The sequence below is a fragment of the Alosa sapidissima genome, chromosome 8 (assembly GCF_018492685.1).
Source record: "Alosa sapidissima isolate fAloSap1 chromosome 8, fAloSap1.pri, whole genome shotgun sequence".
NCBI classification, from domain to species: Eukaryota; Metazoa; Chordata; class Actinopteri; order Clupeiformes; family Clupeidae; genus Alosa; species Alosa sapidissima.
The window spans coordinates 31,894,829-31,917,328 of record NC_055964.1 but is presented as its reverse complement, the minus strand read 5'-3'; the positions used below and the strand labels follow the sequence as shown (position 1 = coordinate 31,917,328).

At 43.1% G+C, this 22,500-nt stretch overlaps 4 protein-coding genes across 7 annotated transcripts in view; 1 reads left to right on the top strand and 3 right to left on the bottom strand.

Annotated features, from left to right (window-relative positions):
• Window positions 1–5,408, bottom strand: part of rad9b (RAD9 checkpoint clamp component B) — a 22,040-nt gene extending 16,632 nt beyond the window's left edge. For both annotated transcript variants that reach the window (XM_042102338.1, XM_042102339.1), the window contains exons 1-3: window positions 5,210–5,408; window positions 4,553–4,623; window positions 2,340–2,477 (exon numbers count right to left, since the gene is read on the bottom strand). In XM_042102338.1, coding sequence (XP_041958272.1) covers window positions 2,340–2,477; window positions 4,553–4,623; window positions 5,210–5,243 — 243 coding nt within the window. In that variant the 5' untranslated portion in view covers window positions 5,244–5,408. The remainder of the gene's footprint in view (window positions 1–2,339; window positions 2,478–4,552; window positions 4,624–5,209) is intronic.
• Window positions 5,409–5,808: 400 nt separating this feature from the next.
• Window positions 5,809–8,953, bottom strand: LOC121715670 (protein FAM216A). Of its 2 annotated transcripts, XM_042101554.1 has the most exons (7): window positions 8,726–8,952; window positions 8,539–8,579; window positions 8,112–8,248; window positions 7,563–7,689; window positions 6,370–6,559; window positions 6,215–6,261; window positions 5,809–6,096 (listed from the first exon to the last, which is right to left on the bottom strand). In XM_042101554.1, exons 1-7 carry the CDS (start codon window positions 8,803–8,805, stop codon window positions 6,002–6,004), a joined length of 717 nt encoding a protein of 238 aa, XP_041957488.1. In that variant the 5' UTR covers window positions 8,806–8,952; the 3' UTR covers window positions 5,809–6,001. The 2 variants fall into 2 exon arrangements, with proteins under 2 accessions (XP_041957488.1, XP_041957489.1); XM_042101555.1 differs by lacking the exon at window positions 6,215–6,261 and having other exon boundaries at window positions 8,726–8,953.
• A 953-nt stretch (window positions 8,954–9,906) lies between these two features.
• LOC121715671 (ubiquitin-conjugating enzyme E2 G1-like) lies at window positions 9,907–14,581 on the bottom strand. Its single transcript, XM_042101557.1, has 6 exons — window positions 14,192–14,581; window positions 12,572–12,674; window positions 12,367–12,464; window positions 11,300–11,478; window positions 11,016–11,138; window positions 9,907–10,911 (listed from the first exon to the last, which is right to left on the bottom strand). Exons 1-5 carry the CDS (start codon window positions 14,232–14,234, stop codon window positions 11,052–11,054), a joined length of 510 nt encoding a protein of 169 aa, XP_041957491.1. The 5' UTR covers window positions 14,235–14,581; the 3' UTR covers window positions 9,907–10,911; window positions 11,016–11,051.
• A 331-nt stretch (window positions 14,582–14,912) lies between these two features.
• The window catches only part of anapc7 (anaphase promoting complex subunit 7), a 25,674-nt gene continuing 18,086 nt past the window's right edge, over window positions 14,913–22,500 (top strand). For both annotated transcript variants that reach the window (XM_042101553.1, XM_042101552.1), the window contains exons 1-10: window positions 14,913–15,158; window positions 15,585–15,771; window positions 15,941–16,060; window positions 16,151–16,262; window positions 16,741–16,894; window positions 17,690–17,832; window positions 18,363–18,480; window positions 19,176–19,372; window positions 20,222–20,446; window positions 21,900–22,050. In XM_042101553.1, the coding sequence (XP_041957487.1) occupies window positions 15,058–15,158; window positions 15,585–15,771; window positions 15,941–16,060; window positions 16,151–16,262; window positions 16,741–16,894; window positions 17,690–17,832; window positions 18,363–18,480; window positions 19,176–19,372; window positions 20,222–20,446; window positions 21,900–22,050 (1,508 nt within the window). In that variant the 5' untranslated portion in view covers window positions 14,913–15,057. The remainder of the gene's footprint in view (window positions 15,159–15,584; window positions 15,772–15,940; window positions 16,061–16,150; window positions 16,263–16,740; window positions 16,895–17,689; window positions 17,833–18,362; window positions 18,481–19,175; window positions 19,373–20,221; window positions 20,447–21,899; window positions 22,051–22,500) is intronic.

Sequence of the window (22,500 nt, the reverse complement as noted above, 5' to 3'; positions counted from 1 at the left end):
ATGTTTAGGAGAGTTTTAATTGCACGGGAGGGAGGGGGAGGGAGTCGCGAGCTAGCTCTCTGTTTTGTTTCAACATCAACAGAAGTGATGTATTCCCGCTATTGCTGATACAACCTTTAAAGCAGCCAGCTAGTCATTTGACTGACTTGACAAGAGTCCTGTCATGGTTCTGTTCTATGCAGTGATTTTAGAAGAGATCTTGCACATTGTCCATTCCACATGGAAATATTTACTAGAATATAACACAACATTTCGGTCTCAGACCTTCATCACCTGATATTTGCATGTGGAATGGACAGTGTGCCGGATCTCTTCTAAAACCACTGATTCACGACGCATGGTCATCTCCGACACACTTATCCCCAAAAAAGATTGGCAAGGATTGACACTCATTCTGCCCTTGCCCATCCTCTCACTGCTGGGTGAGTGATTCTTTTTTCTGTACAGTGGGCAGTGCTTCGACTTGGCCAGCTTCCCTCGATGGATGCAACCGCGAGATATGCTTGTCATAGGCGCCAATACCGTGGGTGCTCCGTCTCTCGGGCACCCACTGAAAACATCGAGCACCCACCCATGTGCTAGCTTACAGTCCCGGCTAAATTTACATTAATTTAAAATCAAACATCACAGTTTATGTTAAATTCAGCATCTCTCATAATGTGATTGGATATGTTGCTGTCAATTCCCTACTTCATATACTAACCACCAATGAGAGTACCTCGTATGAAAATTCCTGACACTTCCCACCTTAACGCAAGGCTTTGTCGGGTCTTCAGCCCCGAATGTTTAAAATGTATATAGCCCTGAATATCATTTTAAAAGTAGCCTGACAAAGCTTATAGAACGTCTATAACATAGACTAGGTGGTCGCAACTCACAAAAGTAAAGCAGATAGAAAGAACTCACGCAAATCTAGCCTACAACACGCAGACAGCTTTATGCGCAGGGGAGAGAGCGCGCGCGCACTGTGCTTTATGATTGTTGCCTTCTGATGGTATCTTGCTAATTCACTGAACTGCATTAGGTGACACAAATGGTATTGCCTTTATCTTATAACTCCTTGTCTGAGCGACTACCAGGCCTATGGTTTTTAAAAGATGTTCCCTGACAAAGACATTCGAAAATTAAGAATGTTTATTGACTTGAAAAATACACTAATTTTTGCAAACTCCCTTCATTCAACCCTTGAAGACATCGCGGTCTAGTGCGCTATGTAAAGCAGCCCAAGGTCTAAGCAGCCCAAGGTAACCAGTTGTTGTAGATGAGAGGCAACCCCTTGTTTCAGATAGCCTGGACAACATGTTACCTGGGTGTTGCCTACGTTATTAATTAATGGTAGCCTACAATAGTTAATTGATTCGCGTAACATATTAGTTGGCTTAAAGAGTAGGGAATCAGGATGGAGAGAGTCACGCGTGTGTTGCTTTTGCGGGATCGAATCCAGTTTAATGCTAGTTTTCAAAACATATATTTATAAAAGACATATATGTCTTTTGTCCGAGTGGCTGTAATGTAGCCGAGCGCTCATGGCGTATGAAAAGCGACTTCAAACCACCTAAAACAACTTGTTTGTGAATGTCTGACAACTGCTGCAGCGCATGCACGCGCAAGGAAACCAGTAGGTGGAGAAACCAGAAGGCACACAACACCGGAACGATATCAAGGCTATGTACTGTATGTGATTCTTGTGTGTGTGTGTGTGTGTGTGTGTGTGTGTGTGTGCGTTTGTCTGTATGCGTGTGTGTGCTTGTGTGTGTGTGTGTGTGTGTGTGTGTATATGCACGTGTGTGTATGTGTGTGTGTGTGTGTGTGTGTGTGTGTGTGTGCGCCTGTGTGTGTGCGCGTGCACACGTGTGTGTGTGTGTGTGTGTGTGTGTGTGTGTGTGTTTGTGTGTGTGTGTGTGTGTGCGCGTGCGTCTGTGTGCGTGTGTGTGTGTGTGTTTGTGTGTGTGTGTGTGTGTGTGTGTGTGTGTGCGTTTGTCTGTATGCGTGTGTGTGTGTATATGCACGTGTGTGTATGTGTGTGTGTGTGTGTGTGTGTGTGTGTGTGTGTGTGCGCCTGTGTGTGTGCGCGTGCACACGTGTGTGTGTGTGTGTGTGTGTGTGTGTGTGTGTGTGTGTGTGTGTGTGTGTGTGTGTGCGCGTGCGTCTGTGTGCGTGTGTGTGTGTGTGTGTGTGTGTGTGTGTGTGTGTGTGTGTGTGTGCGTGCGTATTAGTGTGTATGTGTGTGCGCCTATGTGTGTGCGCCTGTGTGTGTGCGCGTGCACATGTGTGTGTGCGTGCATGTTTGTGTTTGTGTGTGTGTGTGTGTGTGTGTGTGAGGAATGCTGGCTGACTACCTTCATGGCTAGTTTGCATTTGATGGGCGTGCCGGGGCTCTGGGTGCCAGGGTGGAGGGAGTAGAGCTGGAAGAAGAGTGGCGAAAACAGGAAGCAGGCGTACGCCGAGTGGGCCGAGTTCACCGCCCGCAACGCCAACTTCACACAGATAGGGACAGACAGACAGACAGGCAGATAGATGGAGAGACAGACAGACAGTCAGTATAATGTAAATAGAGGCTACCAACTACATCACTTACTTACATTACTAAATATCCACCTGCAGTACATGTCCTCATGAACATCACCACCACATTCATTTTCAATTACATCAAGGTAAGATGTAGGATACACCTTTTCATAAGGGTTAGCAATGTAACGTTAATCATTTCAATTCAATTCAATTCAATTCAATAATTTATTGCCATGTCAACAAAGTTGATTGGAATTTGTCTTGGTGCCATTCCAGTTAAAAAAAAAATACAAGACAATACACAGGACAGACACAGGAACATACAGAACATGAAAGACAATCACATAGACAAGCATTCAAACAGTCTATAAAGTGCATATGAAAGAGGTCATTTAGTACAGATTTGCTCTGCAAGGTGACTGAGCATTAAGGAGCCTAATAGTGGCAGGGTAAGTACTGTTGCAGAAACGAGATGTTCTACCCCTGAGACTTTGGACTCTCCTACCAGAGGGCAGTAGTTGGAAAAGGAACCTGGCAGGGTGGGAGGGGTCACCCAGTACTTTCTGGGCTTTATGGCTAATCCGTGTGGCATAGATGGAGGCTACATATGGGATGACATGTCCTATGATTTGGGATGCATAATGCACCACCTTCTCCAACTGCTTCCTCTCTGAAGAGGTGGTGTTACCATACCAGACAGTGATGGAGAAGACAAGCAAACTTTCCACTGTAGCTCTGTAAAACTGGAGCATTGCATCCCTAGCTACACCAAACTTCCTCAGCTGGCGCAAAAAGTGAAGCTTCTGGTGGGCTTTGCTTATGATGAGGTTGGTGTTGACCTCCCACTTTAGGGACTGACATATGGTGGTGCCAAGGAATTTGAAACTAGACACTCTCTCTACTGCCTGGTCATCAATGATCAGAGGGGAGTGAGCTACTGTATTTTTTCTAAAATCTATAATCAGTTCTTTTGTCTTGTTGACATTTAAAAACAGGTTGTTCCCCTTACACCATACCTCTAAGGCTGCCACTTCAGATCTGTAATCTGACTCACAGTTCTTACTGATAAGACCCACCACAGTTGTATCATCTGCATACTTGAAGATTTTCACATTCTCAGAATGGGACACACAGTCATTGGTGTATAGAGAATAGAGCAGAGGAGAGAGGACACATCCTTGTGGGGCCCCAGTGTTGAGAATACTGGGTTTGGAGAACAGGTTGTCTATTTTCACCACCTGCCGCCTGTCTGATAAAAAGTTTAAAATCCAGTGACAGAGGGATTGATTGATTCCCATCAACTGGAGTTTACCAAATAATATAGTGGGTATAATAGTGTTAAAAGCAGAACTGTAATCTATGAATAAAACTCTTGCATATTTAGCTGGGGCCTCTAGGTGCTGCAGGATGCTGTGGAGGCACAGGGTAACAGCATCCTCTTCAGACCTGTTAGCATGGTAAGCAAACTGATAGCTGTCCATCCCAACACTGGCTAACTGTCTACAGACAGTTCAAAAACCTTCATTGCAATAGAGGTCAGAGCAACAGGCCTGTAGTCATTCAAACAGCTGATATTTGATTTTTTAGGTACAGGGATGATTACAGCAGATTTAAAACATGCAGGGACTTTGCATTCCCGAAGTGACCAGTTAAAAATGTCTGTGAAGACAGAGGCAACTTGGTGGGCACAGTTCTTAAGAGTGAAAGCAGACACACCGTCAGGCCCTGCTGCCTTCCTCACATTCTGTTTGCAGAGCAGGGCCTTGACTTCATGTTCTTTGACCACAAATGGTGGGCATACAGGGTCAGTTCTAGCTGCAGGGGCTTTGTCGGGTCGGGGGCATTCAAATCTGCAGTAAAATTCATTAAGCCTATCTGGTAGCTGGGGGTCTACATTTTTCATAGCTCCCAGTGTTAATTCGATAGATAGATAGATAGATAGATACTTTATTGATCCCCAAGGGGAAATTCATTCTGAGACAGTGAAAAAAATACTGCAACAGGGCAGGATTGAGGTAACAGCAGACCATAAAGAACATACCCCCTTCTCCAGAGGGTCCAACCACAGGTCCTCTCCTATTCGAGACAGGGCGTGGACCGCCTTTCCAAATGCTTTGCAAAACATATCCGTTAGAATATACATCTCTATCATCTTCTTTTTACATGAGGTAAAATGTATTACTTCAGCTTGACTGAGTTTTCTTGACCCATCACCCCATGACATACCACTGATCAGCTGTGAAATAAACTAGACTACATGGAAATGGTCATGTTTTGAAAAATGATACAAAGTTACACCAAAGATTTTAGTTAACATTACAACCTATTACATCACTAGCCTCGATCCTGTTGCTACTCTCAAAATGGTTATCCTTCTCTAATGTTAATTTCGAATCAAACTCGTTTTTTCTGACAGACAAAGTAACTGCTGTCTGCAAGCTAAATAAAGCACGCAGAAGCAGCATTGCTAGCTAGATGCTAGTTCAATAAATGTTAGCATGCATGTTCACTCTCATTACGTAAAAAGCCCTTTAGAAACATTTCTAACAGAAGGAAATATATTAGATAAATAGATAAACATATTTCAGTTCATTAACTACACATATTCCCTGAATAACCGTAAACACCTTACGTGTTGTCCTTTTATCTAAGAAAGGGAGCTATCCAGCTAGCTTGATAACCATCGCGAGCCACCTACCCTTCACATTACTTCCCTCGATGGCACATTTCATGTCGAGCTCTTCTGGTGGTTGTCACTTAAAATATACTAGATGACTTGTAGATGATCGCATAAAAGTTTTACTGCAGTCAGTTACAGAAGTGTTGACTGGCGGTGGAGTTAAACTTCAACTGGAAATTGTTCAGGTTGTAAGCTGTTTGAGAGCAAAACAAGTGCGCCACCCTATGGTGAAAATGATGTAGTCTACCAATGGCGCAGGCAATATAAATTGGAGATGTTGGATTTGGAACTATTTTTTGCCAAATCAATTATTCTACCATTAATTATTCAAGAAAATATGTAAGAATCGGTGAAGAAAGAGGTGTAGGCCTTTGTTATTCCTGCTTACAAATGCTATGTGCTGATTCAATCCCTTCCAATAGAATGAAACAATATTATAAAGCTCTACAAATTCAATCAAGAGCACAGTAAAGAAAGGTTGTTTGTTAGCATCACTTACAAATAAATGTATCAGATAATCAATAGAGAATTTAAGGTTAATCATCTGTTTCAACAACATTTAAAAAAAAACATTCTGAGATAATCATTATATTATGTCATTCAATGTTTAATCCAATTCAGCAATAAAAATCCTTAAAACAATGTACATTCATTCCACAAACATTCAGTCAACATAAAAGGCAGGACATCATAACATTGCTCAGATAATTAGTTTGATGTTTACTTTACTGAGTTAAAAGGTGAACTGTGATAAAATGCTCTGGGGTCATGTGAGGAAGTCTGAGGAGGAAGTGACAAAACAGCCGTTATTCAGTTCAGCACAATGTCCATCTCCTCCTCCAGAGAGAGGGAACTCAGGTTTTCCTCCAGGTCTTCTTGCTCGTAAGGAGTGCATCTCTTTGTTCCTAGGAAATGTTATAATTTGAAAATCATTTAATGTTTAATTAATGGTAAAAAAAAAACCCACAATGTGTCAAATGTCATCAAATGTGTTTTTAATCATAATGTGTCATTTAAAATTACCTTTGGATGATGCATGCTTACTGGACTTCACTTTTCTGTGACTTTTACTATTTGGTGGATAAATAATATTGTAACAAATACATGTCATTATCATCCAATCTAAAACATTTTGAAACGATGACTGCAGAGTCAAAGTGTGATGTCTGCCTGCTCACCTGTTCTGGCTGGTGATTTGGGGCAGAACTAGTTTGCCAGAGTGTGCCGTGTTGTTGTGCCACTCATGGATGGTGTTGGTCCCGGTGAGAGTTGGGGGCCCTTCTCCGCTGTCCACAGAAGACGGGTGGCCTCTGAGGTGAGCTTTCACCGATGACCCTCTGTGTCTGCCTGCTGATCTGTGACCTGCAGCTGAAAGCAGAGCATGCCGGCGTGTTTACACTCTGCAAAGGGTTTTTAAACCTTAAATCCTTTAGGAGCTGCCAGGGGCTCTGCTTCTGCTCAACTGATCACATCTGTTTATTTACAATTGCTGGGTGAAATAGTCCTCCTCTGAGGGATAAGGTTGGCTCTCTCATGAAACCCATTACTTTAGCTGAAAGAGGGAACAAACAGAAGCACACACACACACACACACACACACATATATCTAGTAAGTTTTAAGTGTGTGTGTGTGTGTGTGTGTGTGTGTGTGTATGTGTGTGTGTGTGTGTGTGTATGTCTGATTATCTGGCCACGGGATCAGCATCTGCTCACATTTCTCCTCCATCTCAACTGGCCTGAGTGAAATCAGTGAAATTGAAACACTCTTTCTCTGTGGCGGATGTGTTCTCATAATGACATGTCTCTACACGTTTAACACTTCACTGGGAATACAGCACACCCTCAGGAAGACATGTTCTTCAAATCAATATTAAAGAGAACACCTTAAACTCAAAAGTGCAGTAAACCTTTTAGATCAAATCATTATGTTAACAGGCCTACATCACAGATCTGACCAAATTTAAGTATTTCTTAGCCAGCCAGGGGCATCGGCAATTTTGCTCATGCATGTTAACCAGGCAGAGTTAAGAAACAGGTAGGGAAGTTGTCGAAGGTCGGGCATAGGGCCCAGTGGTGGCTGCTGGGGGCTGAGAAACAGAACTGAGACTCGTTGCATTCAAGTCCTTTTAGGGAAGTCCCATCACTCGGCGGCCATCTTGGTAACGCGCTCTGGGCAGTTATCAGGCAGCTATTTTCCTATTGAAGTGAATGGGGAGGCATACAGGAAGGGGCAGGATATGTGTAAACAAATTAAACAAATACCATATTATTGGTGTTACGAACTGACCCCATTCATTTCTATGGAGGATTATTTGAATGCTGTGTCCCCTCATTAGAAAGCCTCTGATTCTAGGCCACTCTGTGTTCCCACCTGTTGCGGCGCAGCTCCTGAGGATGCTGATGTAGTGTTGGCGCATCTGTCTGCGCAGGTGCTCTGTGCTGTACACACTAGCGATGCTGCACAGGTACCGCTTCTGCCCTGTAGACAGACTGGGGTGCTGGAAGGAAGGACATGAACATCATGCAGGATTTAAACACTGTCTACATACATTTAAACAACTTTGGTTCCAGTTTCACTTCAATTGTCAACACAATTAAAACGATGTACTATTTATTACATAATATATTATATAGAATATATACTGCTCAAAAAAATTAAGGAAACACTTACAGTTTTCCACAATTGCTAAAACACAGTTTTTGAAACCTTCCACCCTTTTCTCCATTCTCAACTACAATCACAGAATGTCTGACAGTTCTTGCAAAATAAAACACTCGCCTCAAAAGTTTTACTTGTGCTCAGAACCAAACAGTGTCAGAGTACCGATCCAGTGTATGATTGATGTGTTCCCTTAATTTTTTTGAGCAGTATATTTACATGATAATATAATGTGAGATACACACTTCATCATAAGTGTACCTGTAAGAAAGGTGCCATCATCATTGACTTGGGAATGTGAATGGTTTTCATGCGCTGGATTTCTGCTGTTTGTTGTGGCAATGGTTTATACGGCAACGTTTTGCGAGTCCTGTTGTTTTGATTATTGCTTTCATCAACTGTGTGAAAACATTTACAAGTCACATTTTAGCTGTATTAAGAACTTTAATTACAGCTTAGCTTATCATTGTTAACAATTTGGCAGTACATTTTGCATTGCAAATGGAAGACAGGCCTGCTAGTCAGTTTTCATCCAAGCTCTTTGACTCTTCTCGTCTCTTTTGGGCTACTGACAGTCTTCACCCCTGTGGCCTTTCTCATTTCGTGTGGGTCGTGTTTCAACTGAGAAACTTAACACCCGTTTCAACCCCTCTGTGAGCCAACGAAAAGGCCCTAGAGTGAAACATACCGTTCAAATGGATCGTGGATGCGTGTGGAGACCCCGCAGACCTACAAGGATACAGATCATCAGCGACTACGAATACCTTTCTTTCTTTAATGACTATTCATGACATCAGAATCAAATGCCTTTGCTCGGTACCCTAGAAACGTCCACAAAATAGGTTCACATAAAATCCAACTCCTAGATAGCTTACCTTGTTGGCATGTACCTACTGTTCCCATGTTGGTTACGCTCTCTGTTTCCTTCCTCCAAGAAGGTAACCTGCTTCCTCATGGTTGTATCTTAGCCTATGTACGCAAATGCTGTGGATGCGTTTCTTGTTTCTGTGACTGCTGCGCAGCGCTCCCTGATGTTGTGGAAACTCGTCTCGTAGCACAGACGCGTGATTGACATGATTGGGTGCTGGCAGAAGCGGACTATGCGCAACACTCTTATCTGCTGCGCTTGCGTGTCCAGAGACCGTTATCAATAGCTGAAGGGTAAATATTTTGAGATGGTTAACATCTGTGTTTGTTGACCTCATAGACTGCCTCTTTCTCAGTTTTTTTTTTTTTTTACTGGCTTACTGTATTTGTAGGATGTTACCACCTCTAGACAACAAACACACCAAAGACAGTCTACACAAGGACAGACTTGAATGTTTTTTTTTTTTTATGAAAAAGAATCTTTATTTATTTATTGGGCTCACCTTTAAACACACAATACACAAAACGAAGAGCTGTAAAATATCTACGGGATGATTAATGGAGTGATTTACCTGAAAACACATTTGCATGGTACTGGTACTGGAGTGAATAGTATTGCTTCATGATCTCACGTGCAGCGTCTTGGGGGCCAATACAGCGCAACACAGGTCTGGCCATTAACTTCATGAGATTCTCCAGGTTTTGAAAAATAAACAAGGAAAATGCACACCACAACAGAGCCATCTTTCATCCTCCTGCAGACCTGCCGTCAAACTGCTTGATCAGTGCTTCAAGTCTATTTTTGGGGATGTCCTTACCCCAGAAGATAACATCAGCATTGACGCACAGAGCAACTAAAAGAAAGTGTCCATTTCAGCTGCTGCCATTTTGACACCAACATTAAAAGAGAAAACTGAAGAAAAAAAATCAAGTGGTTACAATTGCCACCAAATGTCAATTACTTAAAATGGCATCCTTATCCTACAGCTAGCTTTTTAAAAGGGAAAATCCATAATTCTGTGAATCAGGCGCAAGATATAGCCTTTGTTTTGTTTTGTGTTGTGATGGCAGCCGTTTTCTCTCCTACACCATCACCCCCTCTGTTTCACACTGACCCATTTGAAACCAGCGAAACGCACACATACACCATTCAGAACTGTGAATTCTCCCTTCATCAAATAATGTCCAATTTTAAAATATACCAATTTTTATTCATTAAATAAAATTACAAGCATGCTACATAGACATAAAAACATTTTTTTTTTTACACATGCATTGCTGAGATGTACGTCCAATTAAATCTTATCATATTTCATGTAAACAACATCGATCAGCCACACTGCCACAGAGGTATGTGAAGGTTCCAGTGCATTTTAAGTCAGTTAACGTTACACAGATCCTTGGGCGTGAGTGTCAGTGGTCACGCATCAGGGGAACAGGGCATAGGGACGATAGACATTGCTGGACACGGACAGGGGCCAGTGGGTAGCCTAACACATACGTATGTGTATGTGTGTGTGTGTGCGCGTGCGTGTGGTGCGGTGTGTATATATGTGTGTGTGTGCGTGGTGTGGTGTGTGTATAACTCCAATGTGCGGCTATGCCTAAAACCCCATAAACACACTTAAATGACTCCCGCCTACAGCCACGGCCAAAATATTCAGGAAAGAGCAAAAAACAAAAACATAAGGCAACAGTGAGGGGGAGGGCATTGAGAACACAGGTCGATTGGTACTAACAAGAGCCATCATAATAATAATAATAATAATAATAATAGTAATATTACAACAGTAATTATGATTGTGATGACAATTCTGGCTTCCGAGGGCATCATAGTCCATAGAACCACAAACATCCACAAATTGCATAAGAAACCTGATACAAAGTAGAAACTGTTCAGCAGCAATAAAAAAAGCGAGATATTTTACAGTAGAGACATATCTTACATTGTCATTTCTTAAATAAATAGAATGAAATATACACTTCCCGGTAGGGGAGGGGAGGGAAGGAGACAGAGGGTGGTTTAGCTGGTAGGTCTCTCTGCTGGCCCCCCAGGGGAGAGAGAGCACATGCCAGAGATGGACCTCAGGGTACTGAAGTGCTTGGCTGATCTCATCTCTTTATTTACAATTGCTGGGTGAAATAGTCCACCTCTGAAGGGTAAGGTTGGCTCTCATGATACACATTAGTTTAGCTGGAAGAGGGAATATACAAACAGAACCACACACACATGTAATGAATGATACAGTAAAAAACACTGCAAACAGATTTTAACTCTGTGTGTGTGTGTTTCCTTACCATGGGATTATCCACAAAAATGGGGAGAGACCGGGGTTAATCGAATGCCATCTCTTGGCTCTTTCGTACACAGCGGGCCACCTTCCTCTTGAACTCGCCGTTTGGGTCCTCCCTCCACTCTTTCTGTGGACCAAACATAAACACGATAAATCCACACACACACACACACACACACACACACAGAGAGAGAGAGAGAAGAGATGGAGGAGGCATCTTCGAGCAAAAAGGGATTGATTTCCTTGGGAGTAAAGGACTGGTGTCCTTGGAGACGGAGTGACCCTTACCGCTGCGTCGACATTAGCGGGCGAGTCGCTATTGGGGTCAGCCAGCATGGAGATGACGCTGATCATGATGGTCTCCACCGTGTGGATGGGCAGCCAGCGCTCCTCCGGCTTCTCGTAGCCAAACTTGTCCTCGCCCGGCTCATGCAGGATCGAGATGCACACGTCACCGTTTTTGGCCACTGCAACAGGAGGGATGAGGAAGGGGATGTGAATAAGGAGGAGGAAGAGGAGGAGGGAGAAGGAAGAGGAGAATAAGGAAAATGTGGAGGAGGAAGAGAAGGAGCAGGAGAAGAAAGAGGAAAATAAGGAAGAGGAGGAGGAGGAGGAGGAGGGCGTGGATACAGGGAAGGACAGGGGGGGTGGATGAATGCATGAGACACTGGCCAAGGGCATACACTAATTCAATGTGGCTGCACTTCATCACTTAGACCAGATAGACCAGAGCATTTAAAAATAAAGGTTGTATGAGGACATATTTTTGTAAGCTAATAATAATAATAATAATAATAATAATAATAATAATAACAACAGGCGTGTTTTTGAGCAGAAGCAGAGTGCAGCAGGCAGCACAGTCAGACTGAGGGTCCATGTCTGACACATGACGGGGAGAAATGGTCAATACATGTAGAGTATGTAGAGCATTCCGTTTCTATTAGACACATTCTATTAGATTCCGTTTCTATTAGAAACATTCTATTAGATTCCGTTTCTATTAGACACATTCCGTTTCTATCAGACACGATGACGATGCTTGCAAGTCCCCACACAATTAAACTAGTTATACATCTGAATATGGTGTTCATAATCATTTCCTCTAAAAAATAACCAATGGGTGTTTTTCTAGTGGGAAAAAAAAAAAACATTACCAGCTGTGACTTAGTATTGTGATTACTTGCTGAAGAGAAAATCAAAGCAATACACAAAGTTGGATGCTTGGTGCTCTCTATAGGCACGCCAATTAATTCATGACTTATTTCCCCTGTCACTATACGCAAATCTCTCAAGGGTGATGGCGGCAGCAGCACCGGGGTGTGTGTGTGTATGTGTGTTGGGATGGGATGGATTACCGTTAGGGTGCCAGATCTCAGTGATGAACTTCATCTTTGGCGGCCGTAGAGGGTAGTCATAAGGGAAGGTCAGGTATGCTTTAAAAAAGCCTCCTTCACTGTAGGGAGACACTGTAACAGTCAGAGCCTGTCTCCCAGCGCTGCCGCAACATGATTACCATGAGACGGCCTGCAAGCAGTCATAACAAACACGGGAAAAACTTACAAGAGCGTGTCCTGTGGGCCGATGATGACAACCTCCCATTTATAGATGTCGTCATCGTCTATGAGCCCAGCAGAAAATCCCTCGACAGGGTTCTTGTTGAGCTCTGAAAAAGGAAGATTGCACTAGTTGGCAAGCAGTCAAGACCCACTTCACAAAGCATGGAGACAAACAGACACACACTGTAAGTCCTAAAGCCTGATGAAGCAGGGAGGTAGTAACCCCATTAACCACTTTCAAGCAATTATCCAACCACCTGATTCCTCTAATCACCACTGCTTGTTCCAGCATATCTAGGCCTAGACCTACCCCTTCCTGTTGGGAAGCTGATTTCACAATGGATAGACATGATTTTGCAAGCCATTGTGGATAACTGCACTCTGGGCTAAGCGCTTTTATATGTTATGTTACTTATGTATTTGTGTGTATATATAATAATAATAATAATAATAATAATAATAATAATAATAAATTATCATAATCATCATCAGGCCTACTAATGGGTTGATATATTTTCATATTTGATATTCTAAATGGGTAGCCTAGAAATCTAGGCTCGCCAGGCTACTAAATGGGAGACATTCTCTCGCAATGTCAACAGAGGCTAACAACAGATTGATAGAAAGTCCAGCCCAAATGGACCCCACGCTATGGAACCCTACATCATGGCCATAGCGCAACAGCTAGAAAGCTGCCTTATGTAGGTTAGCCTATTGAATCCTCAACATGGTGCTGTGGTAAGGCTAGATCTGCGGTTAACAACAATCCTGGGTACTGTTATAATAAAAAGCAGGACGACGAACATACTAACACATGCGTCAATTTCATCTCCATACGAGACAACACAACCAGCTTATGCTCTGTATAAGCCGCCTATACAACTACAACAGATGGAATATGGCAACAACTGACAACATCGAATTTATGAAAGCACCCATAGCCTAAGTTACGAACATAGCAAATACGAGTCGCAAATGTCACAATCATAGAGGATCGTACAGTTATGGTATACATAATTGCAGATGGCACCACAAATAAGGACAAATAGCTAAGACAAGGGAGCGGATCGTTCCTTTGTTCCGATTTGTTAGGGTGACAATACAGTGAATATCAAACGTTTGCAATTCGACAGATGACTGTCGTGTTCAAAATACTTTCTCCCAAAAACATTTTATTGCAAAATAGGGAACATTGGTCTGAACAACAACTGCTGTATGTTGGCCATGTTAGCAACTGCACAAATCGCAGCTAGCAGGTAACGTTAACTCTCTTGAACATACTAATGAACCACACGCTAGCAAGGGCAGCCAACTGGCTAACAATACCTCTCAACCCTCAAATCAGCTGCTAATGAAGTAGGCATATCAGTTGTGTTTTCAAAGATGACAATATACACATTTGACTTAACCAAAAAAATGCGACACACATTATTAAGACGGGGATGCCTGACCCAACTAAGCAAACTGCTGTTGTAAACAAACAGCTTCACTGTCAACAGTCTTTGAAGCCAGCCCGGGGCAGAGAGAGAATGGAACCAGCTCTGGAAAGCTATGGCTTGCTATCGACAACAAGCTCGACCATTTCGGATTAGCTACCAAATATAATACGATTTTTTTTTCTCACCTGCCAGCTGTTTTCGAAGAAGTAGTGCGGATTGTTCAGTCATTGTACTTTGTAAATCAACAGAAAACTGAACAAAACTGTCGACAAACGATACCGTCAAGAAATAAAAAAGAGAGCGGAGTGCTTCCAGCCCCCAGCCTCAGCTGCCACAAATAATCAGATATGAACGCATGCGCAGCTCATAGAGGAGTCCACATACGTTTCCTGAATAAAAAAAAAAGGTAAAATGATGAAGCATTAAGCTTCTTCTGAGACACAAGTATTGTAGACATTATTATTTCACAAGTATCTACTCGTATGCGATAATACAACACTTTGTCATGCTTAGTCTATAATTTGACATTTTCATAATGTTGTATTTTTTTAAGAAAGTTATTTTAAAATGTTTCATTTCATTTTTAAGCCTGGGCCGACGTATCGTCTTGGTTCAAGATGTTGTACACCTGAATCAGCTTTTTCCACTGTTTGCTTTTTCCTTTAAACCCAAGAACCGATTTGAACTGTGCCTAAATCCCGCCCTTCCCTTTCCGGTCCATGGGACCTACTTCGGGGAAAAATATGAACGGTAGTCAATGTAGAGAGAGAGATTTTTTCAGTTACCTTTTGAATGATGCCATGATTATCACATATGACATTTGTCAATTTAAAATAATAATAATAATATTTTTTTACTCATAAATTTTACAAGTCCACCGGAAAGGGCGGGACTTAGGCACTTCTGAGGGGCCCAGGGGCGCCATGTTTGATAGAAACAGTTTTGGACAGTGATCACAACTTCTGTGCCACCTACCTAACGTTAGCTCGTAAAGCAACGATTTCTGTAGAGTTATTTGACAAAATCAAGGACCTATCGTACAGTTGCAAAAATGAATGTTGTAGATCATGTACGTGACATGGCAGCGGCAGGACTACATTCCAATGTCCGGATTATGAGCAGTTTGTTGTTGACAATGAGCACAAACAACCCGTAAGTGTCTACTAGCTGCATGCTCATATCTTGTAACGTTAGTTGTCTAGTTAGCTATTGTGGGCAAAATGTATTAGTACTAATATGGTTGTGTTGAATGTTATGGTGTAACGTTAACGCCATCAGTACACCATTGAATACAATGTGAATATGTGCATCCTTAGCGAGCCTGCTAGCATAGCATAATAAACTTCGACTAATGTTACTGGCTGCATTGTATGCTTGAGGGCTTGGTTGGTGGCCAAATATCTAGGCTGATGGCTAATGTTTGTCAGGCATCGGTATCTAGTTGAGGATGTTCAGCTAAGACAATCTTGATTCTCTAAATTCAAGTACATTTGTAAGAAACATGTTAATATGAGCTGCGTGTGCATGAGCTACTTATTGTCAATCAAGGGGTGTGACGCAGTGTATCTTTTCTCGCAGAGAACTTTTCTCACCGGCACAAAAATACCAGTTGCTGGTTTATCATGCCGATGCAATCTTTCATGACAAAGAATACCGCAACGCAGCTTCCAAATACAATTCCGCTTTACAGCAGAAGAAGGTCCTAAGCAAAACCTCCAAAGTACGGCCCTCCACTGGTGGGACTACATCTTCAGTCCAAGCTCAGGTAAGTAAGCTCCGAACAACGTTTGAATCTAGACTGTATATATAGAGTTTATGGTTTGAATGAATAGCTGTTGGACTTGTTACGTGCATATTAGAATGTGTGTGTGTGTGTATATGCTTCACCATCGGAATTTCAAGTGAGTTGAATTCAAATATTGTATTCTTTTCAGAGCTTGCCTTCAGAAATCGAAGTGAAATATAAGATAGCTGAGTGTTACACAAACCTGAAGCTGGACAAAGATGCTATTGCAGTTTTGGATGGAATCCCATCTCGGCAGAGAACTCCAAAGGTAAGACTGTTGGATTCTTTATTGTCACCTTGTTATCTGTAGCCTCACTTCTTGCTCTGGCAGTCAAATCCACATTTCTGTCCCTCTCAGATCAACATGATGCTGGCGAACCTCTACAGAAAAGCCGGCCAGGAGCGATCCGCCGTCACGAGCTACAAGGAGGTGTTGAGGCAGTGTCCCCTGGCCCTGGATGCCATCATTGGTAAGATGCATGACTTTGGCCAGATGGCTATACATGGATGTCTAGTACAAGATCAATGGCTTTTTTTTTTAGATTTTCATTGACGTTTGCTTTTAGTGCCTGCTTGATAACCCCAGTGAAATGCTTTTTTACTGCTTCTTGGTTTTGACGGTAAATAGACTTGGTTGTAGATTGGCCGCTATAGCACGAGGAATGACCATCTCTCCTGTATATATTTGAAATTAGTCCAAAGTTAGGCTAAAGTTCAAGTTATTTATTTGTCACATACATTTATACAACGTATATGTAGTGAAATGCTTAGTCCTTTTCTGAATGACTGTGCAGTATTTGTGTAGGTAGGAAGGTAGTTGTGTTGCTTGTTTTTTTGAAGTGGTCATATGAGCTCTACATTAAGTCTCCAGCCTTCTGTCCAGACCCAGAGTCTGGTTCTGTTTATTCTTGAGTGTAACCGTGACGATGAGTGTTTGGGTTCTCCCAGGGCTCCTCTCGCTGTCGGTGAAGGGGGCGGAGGTGGCCTCCATGACCATGGACGTGATCCAGAGTATTCCGAACCTCGACTGGCTGTCCACATGGATCAAAGCCTATGCCTTCATTCACACAGGGGACAACCACCGCGCCATCAGCACTATCTGGTAAGGAGACCACTGCACTGCTGCTTTTCATTAGCCTGGAAAATCCAGACCCTGGTAATCTAGAAAGATTAAGGGTCTGGCCACGAACAATGTAATGGCCCAACTCGAGGGGCGGCAACAAGCATGCATTTAAAAATCTCACTGCACACAATTGGATAACACTAGACCATGTTTACTCTGAATGATTTCGGATGACTCAATCGGATAACACTACAACCAATGTGTACTGTCCTCCAACATTGCAGTGTTGTCTTCATCAGTTTAGCTGGTTCCCCGGAACGCAAGGGGAAAAGTAACGTGCATCATTGCTCATTGCTAGAGTGTCTCGCAGAGACAATTCCATTGTGCTCTCGCGAGAACTCTGGATTTCCAGAGATTTCCAGAGTCTGGATTTCTATCACTAGATGGGTCAGAAACTGGGCAATGATGTATTAGGTTCTCTTTTCCCAGATGTTGATGCCGTAGTCTTCGCTCTGTAGGTTGATTCTCATAAGTTTTGATTACCTTACACACACACAAATGTATGTGGTATGTAATTGTATTATTTAGTTGTTTTGTCTTGTGTATAATTAGTATAATTTGTTAGTTAGTATAATTTGTATTTTAGTATATTGTTTATCTTCTACTGTCCGTATTGCTTAGTTGTGTTTTTATATTATATACTTTTAATTACTTTTTCTGCTGTTAGTGAATGTGTGTGTGTGTTGTCTGTATGCTACTGAGACCTTGAATTTCCCCTTGGGATCAATAAAGTATCTATCTATCTATCTATCTATCTATCTATCTTGTGTGTAGTTCCCTGGAGAAAAAGACTCTTCTGAGGGATAACGTGGACCTCCTCGTCAGTCTGGCGGATGTCTACTTTAGAGCCGGCGACACCAAAAACGCCATCCTGAAGTTCGAACAGGCACAGATGCTGGACGCCTATCTGATTAAAGGTACAGAAACTGCCACTCAGGACCCTCTGTGTTTTCCTGTGGGCTAGAGGCATATAGAGGGTTAATTGTAATTGTTAATTGCTTAAAGTTCTCAGGCACAGTGCCTAAATTCTGGCCAGACTGTTTAAACTTTGACAATGGATAATTATACATAACGATTTTGAACGTTTCTGATAACTGATACGTTCTGATTGAACGTTTCTGATAAGAAAATGTCTTTGCAATAAGCCCTGGCATAGCTTGGTCTTCTGGTTTCAGGCTTTGATTTCTCAATCGCCTTGAGACAAAGCTAGGTGGTTTTGATTGGCTTGTCATACACACTCAGGCAATATAAGGTGCTGTACATTAGGTTAATACAAGCCAGCGTACAAAGTGAAAGCAATGACATGCAGAACAGAGTTCATGGTGAAAATAATTAATGTAGTGCATAGGTATAGTTGGATATCTTTATCTGATATAGGATGTTAGGATGTATACTGTACTTGCCTGATATAAAACTATGTACTATGTATATTGTGTGCGTGTGTAAGGTATGGATGTGTATGGTTATCTGATGGCTCGAGAGGGACATCTGGAGGATGTGGAGGTGCTGGGCGGTCGTCTCTTCAACATCTCAGACCAGCACGCAGAGCCCTGGGTCATCTCTGGGTAAGAGACCAATATACCAATATGAGAGAGAGACAGACAGGGAGAGAGACAGACAGGGAGAGAGACAGACAGGGGGAGAGACAGACAGGGGGAGAGACAGACAGGGGGAGAGACAGACAGGGAGACAGACAGACAGGGAGACAGACAGACAGGGAGACAGACAGAGAGACCGGGAGAGAGAGGCAGGGGGAGAGAAAGTGTGTGTGGGGGGTCTCTAAACCAGTCCTGACCCACTGCAGTTGGGACTCTGGGTGACCTGCTGGACACAGTGCAGATGTGTTCTCCAGCTGTGTTGTGTCCACCAGTCTTAGCAGATATATCTGCAGTGCAGTGCATGATTAAGATGCACACTGCATAAGATAACAGTTGGTACTGTTTAAAAGCATACTGTAATATGTATACTCTGTCTGAGTGTAGCGTAACAGTGGACATGTTATAGCTGTGATAGTGCATTCAGCTGTATATCATAGAACAATATGCTGGTTATGAGTATTATTATTATTTATTACTGGTTATTAAAGTGGTTACTGGTGACTGTTTCAAAACATAGTTGTATGTGGATACTCTTTTTTATTGCTTCATTATGACCTTTCATTTCTCAATAGTTAGCAATACAGCTATGCTACAGTTTAACAACAGACACTCGGCAATATTGTCAGCATTGTTTTGAACCTTGTTGCGCTCTTGTTGTCCAGGTGTCACAGCTTCTACAGCAAGCGTTACTCCCGTGCTCTGTACCTGGGCGCCAAGGCCATCCAGCTGAACAGCAACAGTGTGCAGGCGCTTCTCCTGAAGGGGGCAGCGCTGCGCAACATGGGACGCGTGCAGGAGGCCATCATCCACTTCAGAGAGGCTATGAGGCTGGCTCCCTGCCGTCTCGACTGCTACGAAGGTAACGCACGCACACACCCATGCACCCACGCACACACACACATCCACTTCAGAGAGGCTATGAGGCTGGCTCCCTGACGACTCGACTGCACACACACACACACACACACACACACACCCACTTCAGAGAGGCTATGAGGTTGGCTCCCTGCCGACTCGACTGCACACACACACACACACCCACGCACACACACACATCCACTTCAGAGAGGCTATGAGGTTGGCTCCCTGACGACTCGACTGCACACACACACACACACACACACACCCACTTCAGAGAGGCTATGAGGTTGGCTCCCTGCCAACTGGATTGCACACTCACACTCACACTCACTCACACACACACACACACACACACACACACACACACACACATCCACTTCAGAGAGGCTATGAGGTTGGCTCCCTGCCGACTCGACTGCACACTCACACTCACACACACACACACACACACATCCACCTCAGAGAGGCTATGAGGTTGGCTCCCTGCTGACTCGACTGCACACTTGCACTCACACACACACGGGCTGTATGTAATGTGGCATATGGAAAATAATCATGCGCTTCATTCATTCAATCTATCATGTCATAATAATTTCATACATATAGTGTGTAAATATGCCCTTTAATTATAACTCTCTCTTTCTGTCTCTCTGTCTCTGTCTCTGTCTCTGTCTGTCTGTCTGTCTGTCTGTCTGTCTGTGTCTCTCTCTCTCTCTCTCTCTCTCTCTCTCTCTCTCTCTCTCTCTCTCTCTCTCTCTCTCTCTCTCTCTCTCTCTCTCTCTCTCTCTCTCTCTCTCTCTCTCTCTCTCTCTCTCTCTCTCTCCCCCCCCTCCACCTCCCTCTCCAGGATTGATTGACTGTTACCTGGCCTCCAATGGTGTGCGTGAGGCCATGGGAATGGCCAATAACATCTATAAGACGCTGGGGGCCAACGCGCAGACGCTGACCATCCTGGCCACCGTGTGCCTGGCTGACCCCCTCACCCAGGACAAGGCCAAAGCCCTACTGGACAAGGCCCTCGCCCAGAGACCGGACTACATCAAGGCCGTGGTCAAGAAGGCCGAGCTCCTCAGTGAGTTCATTGAGTCAGATTGGGGCTGACCAAAAGCTTTAAAGCAACACTGCCTAGTTATTTTTATCTTTAAAGGAATGCCATGTAGTTCATTATCTTTAAAGCACCACTACGTAGTTCATTGTCTTTAAAGGAACAATGTGAAGTTTATTGTCTTTAAAGGAACACTGTGTAGTTAATTATCTTTAAAGGAACACTGTGTAGTTCTTTTACCTTTAAAGCAGTAGTCACCAACCTTTTTGAGCCCAAGTTCCCTTACCTCGGCCCTGAACAAAGGCAAGATCTACTTTGAAGCGTCAAAAGAGAACCAAAGCCAAAATACTTCCAATTTAAGGCCTTTTATTTAGGCAAATGTGTCAGGTCAAAATTATCACATCCTCCACCCCCTTGTGAATCCGTGCCTCTGTACCTTTTAGTCTGGGTTACAAGTGGAAGGCATACATTTTACAAACCGAAGTCGCATTTTCCTTATACAGGCGTCAATGAGAGAACAATACTTAACTTTACTTACATTATTTTGGTTTTGATTTTCTAATTGGATTAAGTGTTTGTGACAACACGTCATGATAAATATGACAATGTTTGATTGCCGTTTTGGTATGAAGCATCTTTCATCTTTGTGTGTGTGTCTCTGCATGGGGTTACGTTTGGTTCAAGTCAGAAGTTGGTCCGTCTGGTCCTGCATTCACGCTACTCCATTATTAGATTAATGTTATCAGACATCGCTGTAAAATGTGGGCGGGAATTTCTTGCATCATGATGGCTAGAGTTGCGGGATTTGAATAAATCATGCGTTATACCTGCAATCCCTGAAATTTAGGCCCTGTGACATTGGCGAACATGCAGGAATTTGGTGACTGTTTTTATTTTTCCTGTTATTCCTTGGGATCTACTGGGAAAGTCCCAAAGATCTACAGGTCAACCGTGATCGGCAGGTTAGCGACCCCGGCTTTAAAGGAACACTGTGTAGTTCTTTCACCTTTTTAAAGGATCTCTGTGTAGTTCTTTCACCTTTAAAGCAATGGCTTATCTCATTATGATGGTACACTGATATACTTATAATAAGGAGAATGGCCTTTCTGACATTGCCAGTCAGCAACAGCAACAACAGTAGGGTGTCCACTACAGCACACAGGTGTTACACATCTATAAAAAAGATGATGTAACATCACCTCAGCAGGTGCCATCTGCTCTGGCCCCTCTTATAAAGTGTAGCAGTGTCGTTAGACCAGTCCAGTTTACTGTTGAAGTGAACACCCAGATACCTGTAGGATGTCTCCATCTCAATACCCTTACCCACTTGAACTTGAACCCAGTATGTTAAGCGGTGTTCTGGACGAGTGTGTGTTCCTGCACAAATCCACTTGTCGGTTTTTCCTCGCGTTGATCTTTAGGCGGTTCCAAAGGTGGTTCCCACGGTTGCTCATTCACTAATTTTCTCCTTCACTTTCAGGTCGGGAACAGAAGTACGAAGAAGGGATCACTCTGCTGCGGAACACGCTAGCCAATCAGAGTGATTGTGTGCTGCACAGGATGCTGGGAGATTTCCTCTTTGCGGTGAACGAGTATCAGGAGTCCATTGATCAGTACAGCATTGCACTCAGGTAATCTTCTGTTGATCAGTACAGCATGGCACTCAGGTAATCTTCTGTTGATCAGTACAGCGTGGCACTCAGGTAATCTTCTGTTGATCAGTACAGCATGGCACTCAGGTAATCTTCTGTTGATCAGTACAGCATCACACTCCAGGAAGTTCCTGCCTCTGGGTCGGACTAGTGACCATAACGCCTCACTCAAGAGTCCAATTTTTTAAATCCGCACCAGCCCGTGCCTAACCTGACTCCACCTAGCTCCACTTATCCATCTGGGATCGCTCCATTGGTGAGGTGTTTCAGAAGGCTGGGCCTTGTCAAAAATCCTTGCATATGATTGGATAAGCCACTTGTCCGTCATCTTTATTTGACAAGCTACTTAAACCACTCACATCGAAGCCAACCCGTGATTCTGATGAGCGTTGTCTGAATCAAAACAGTCTCACAGTTGCTTCTTCGCTA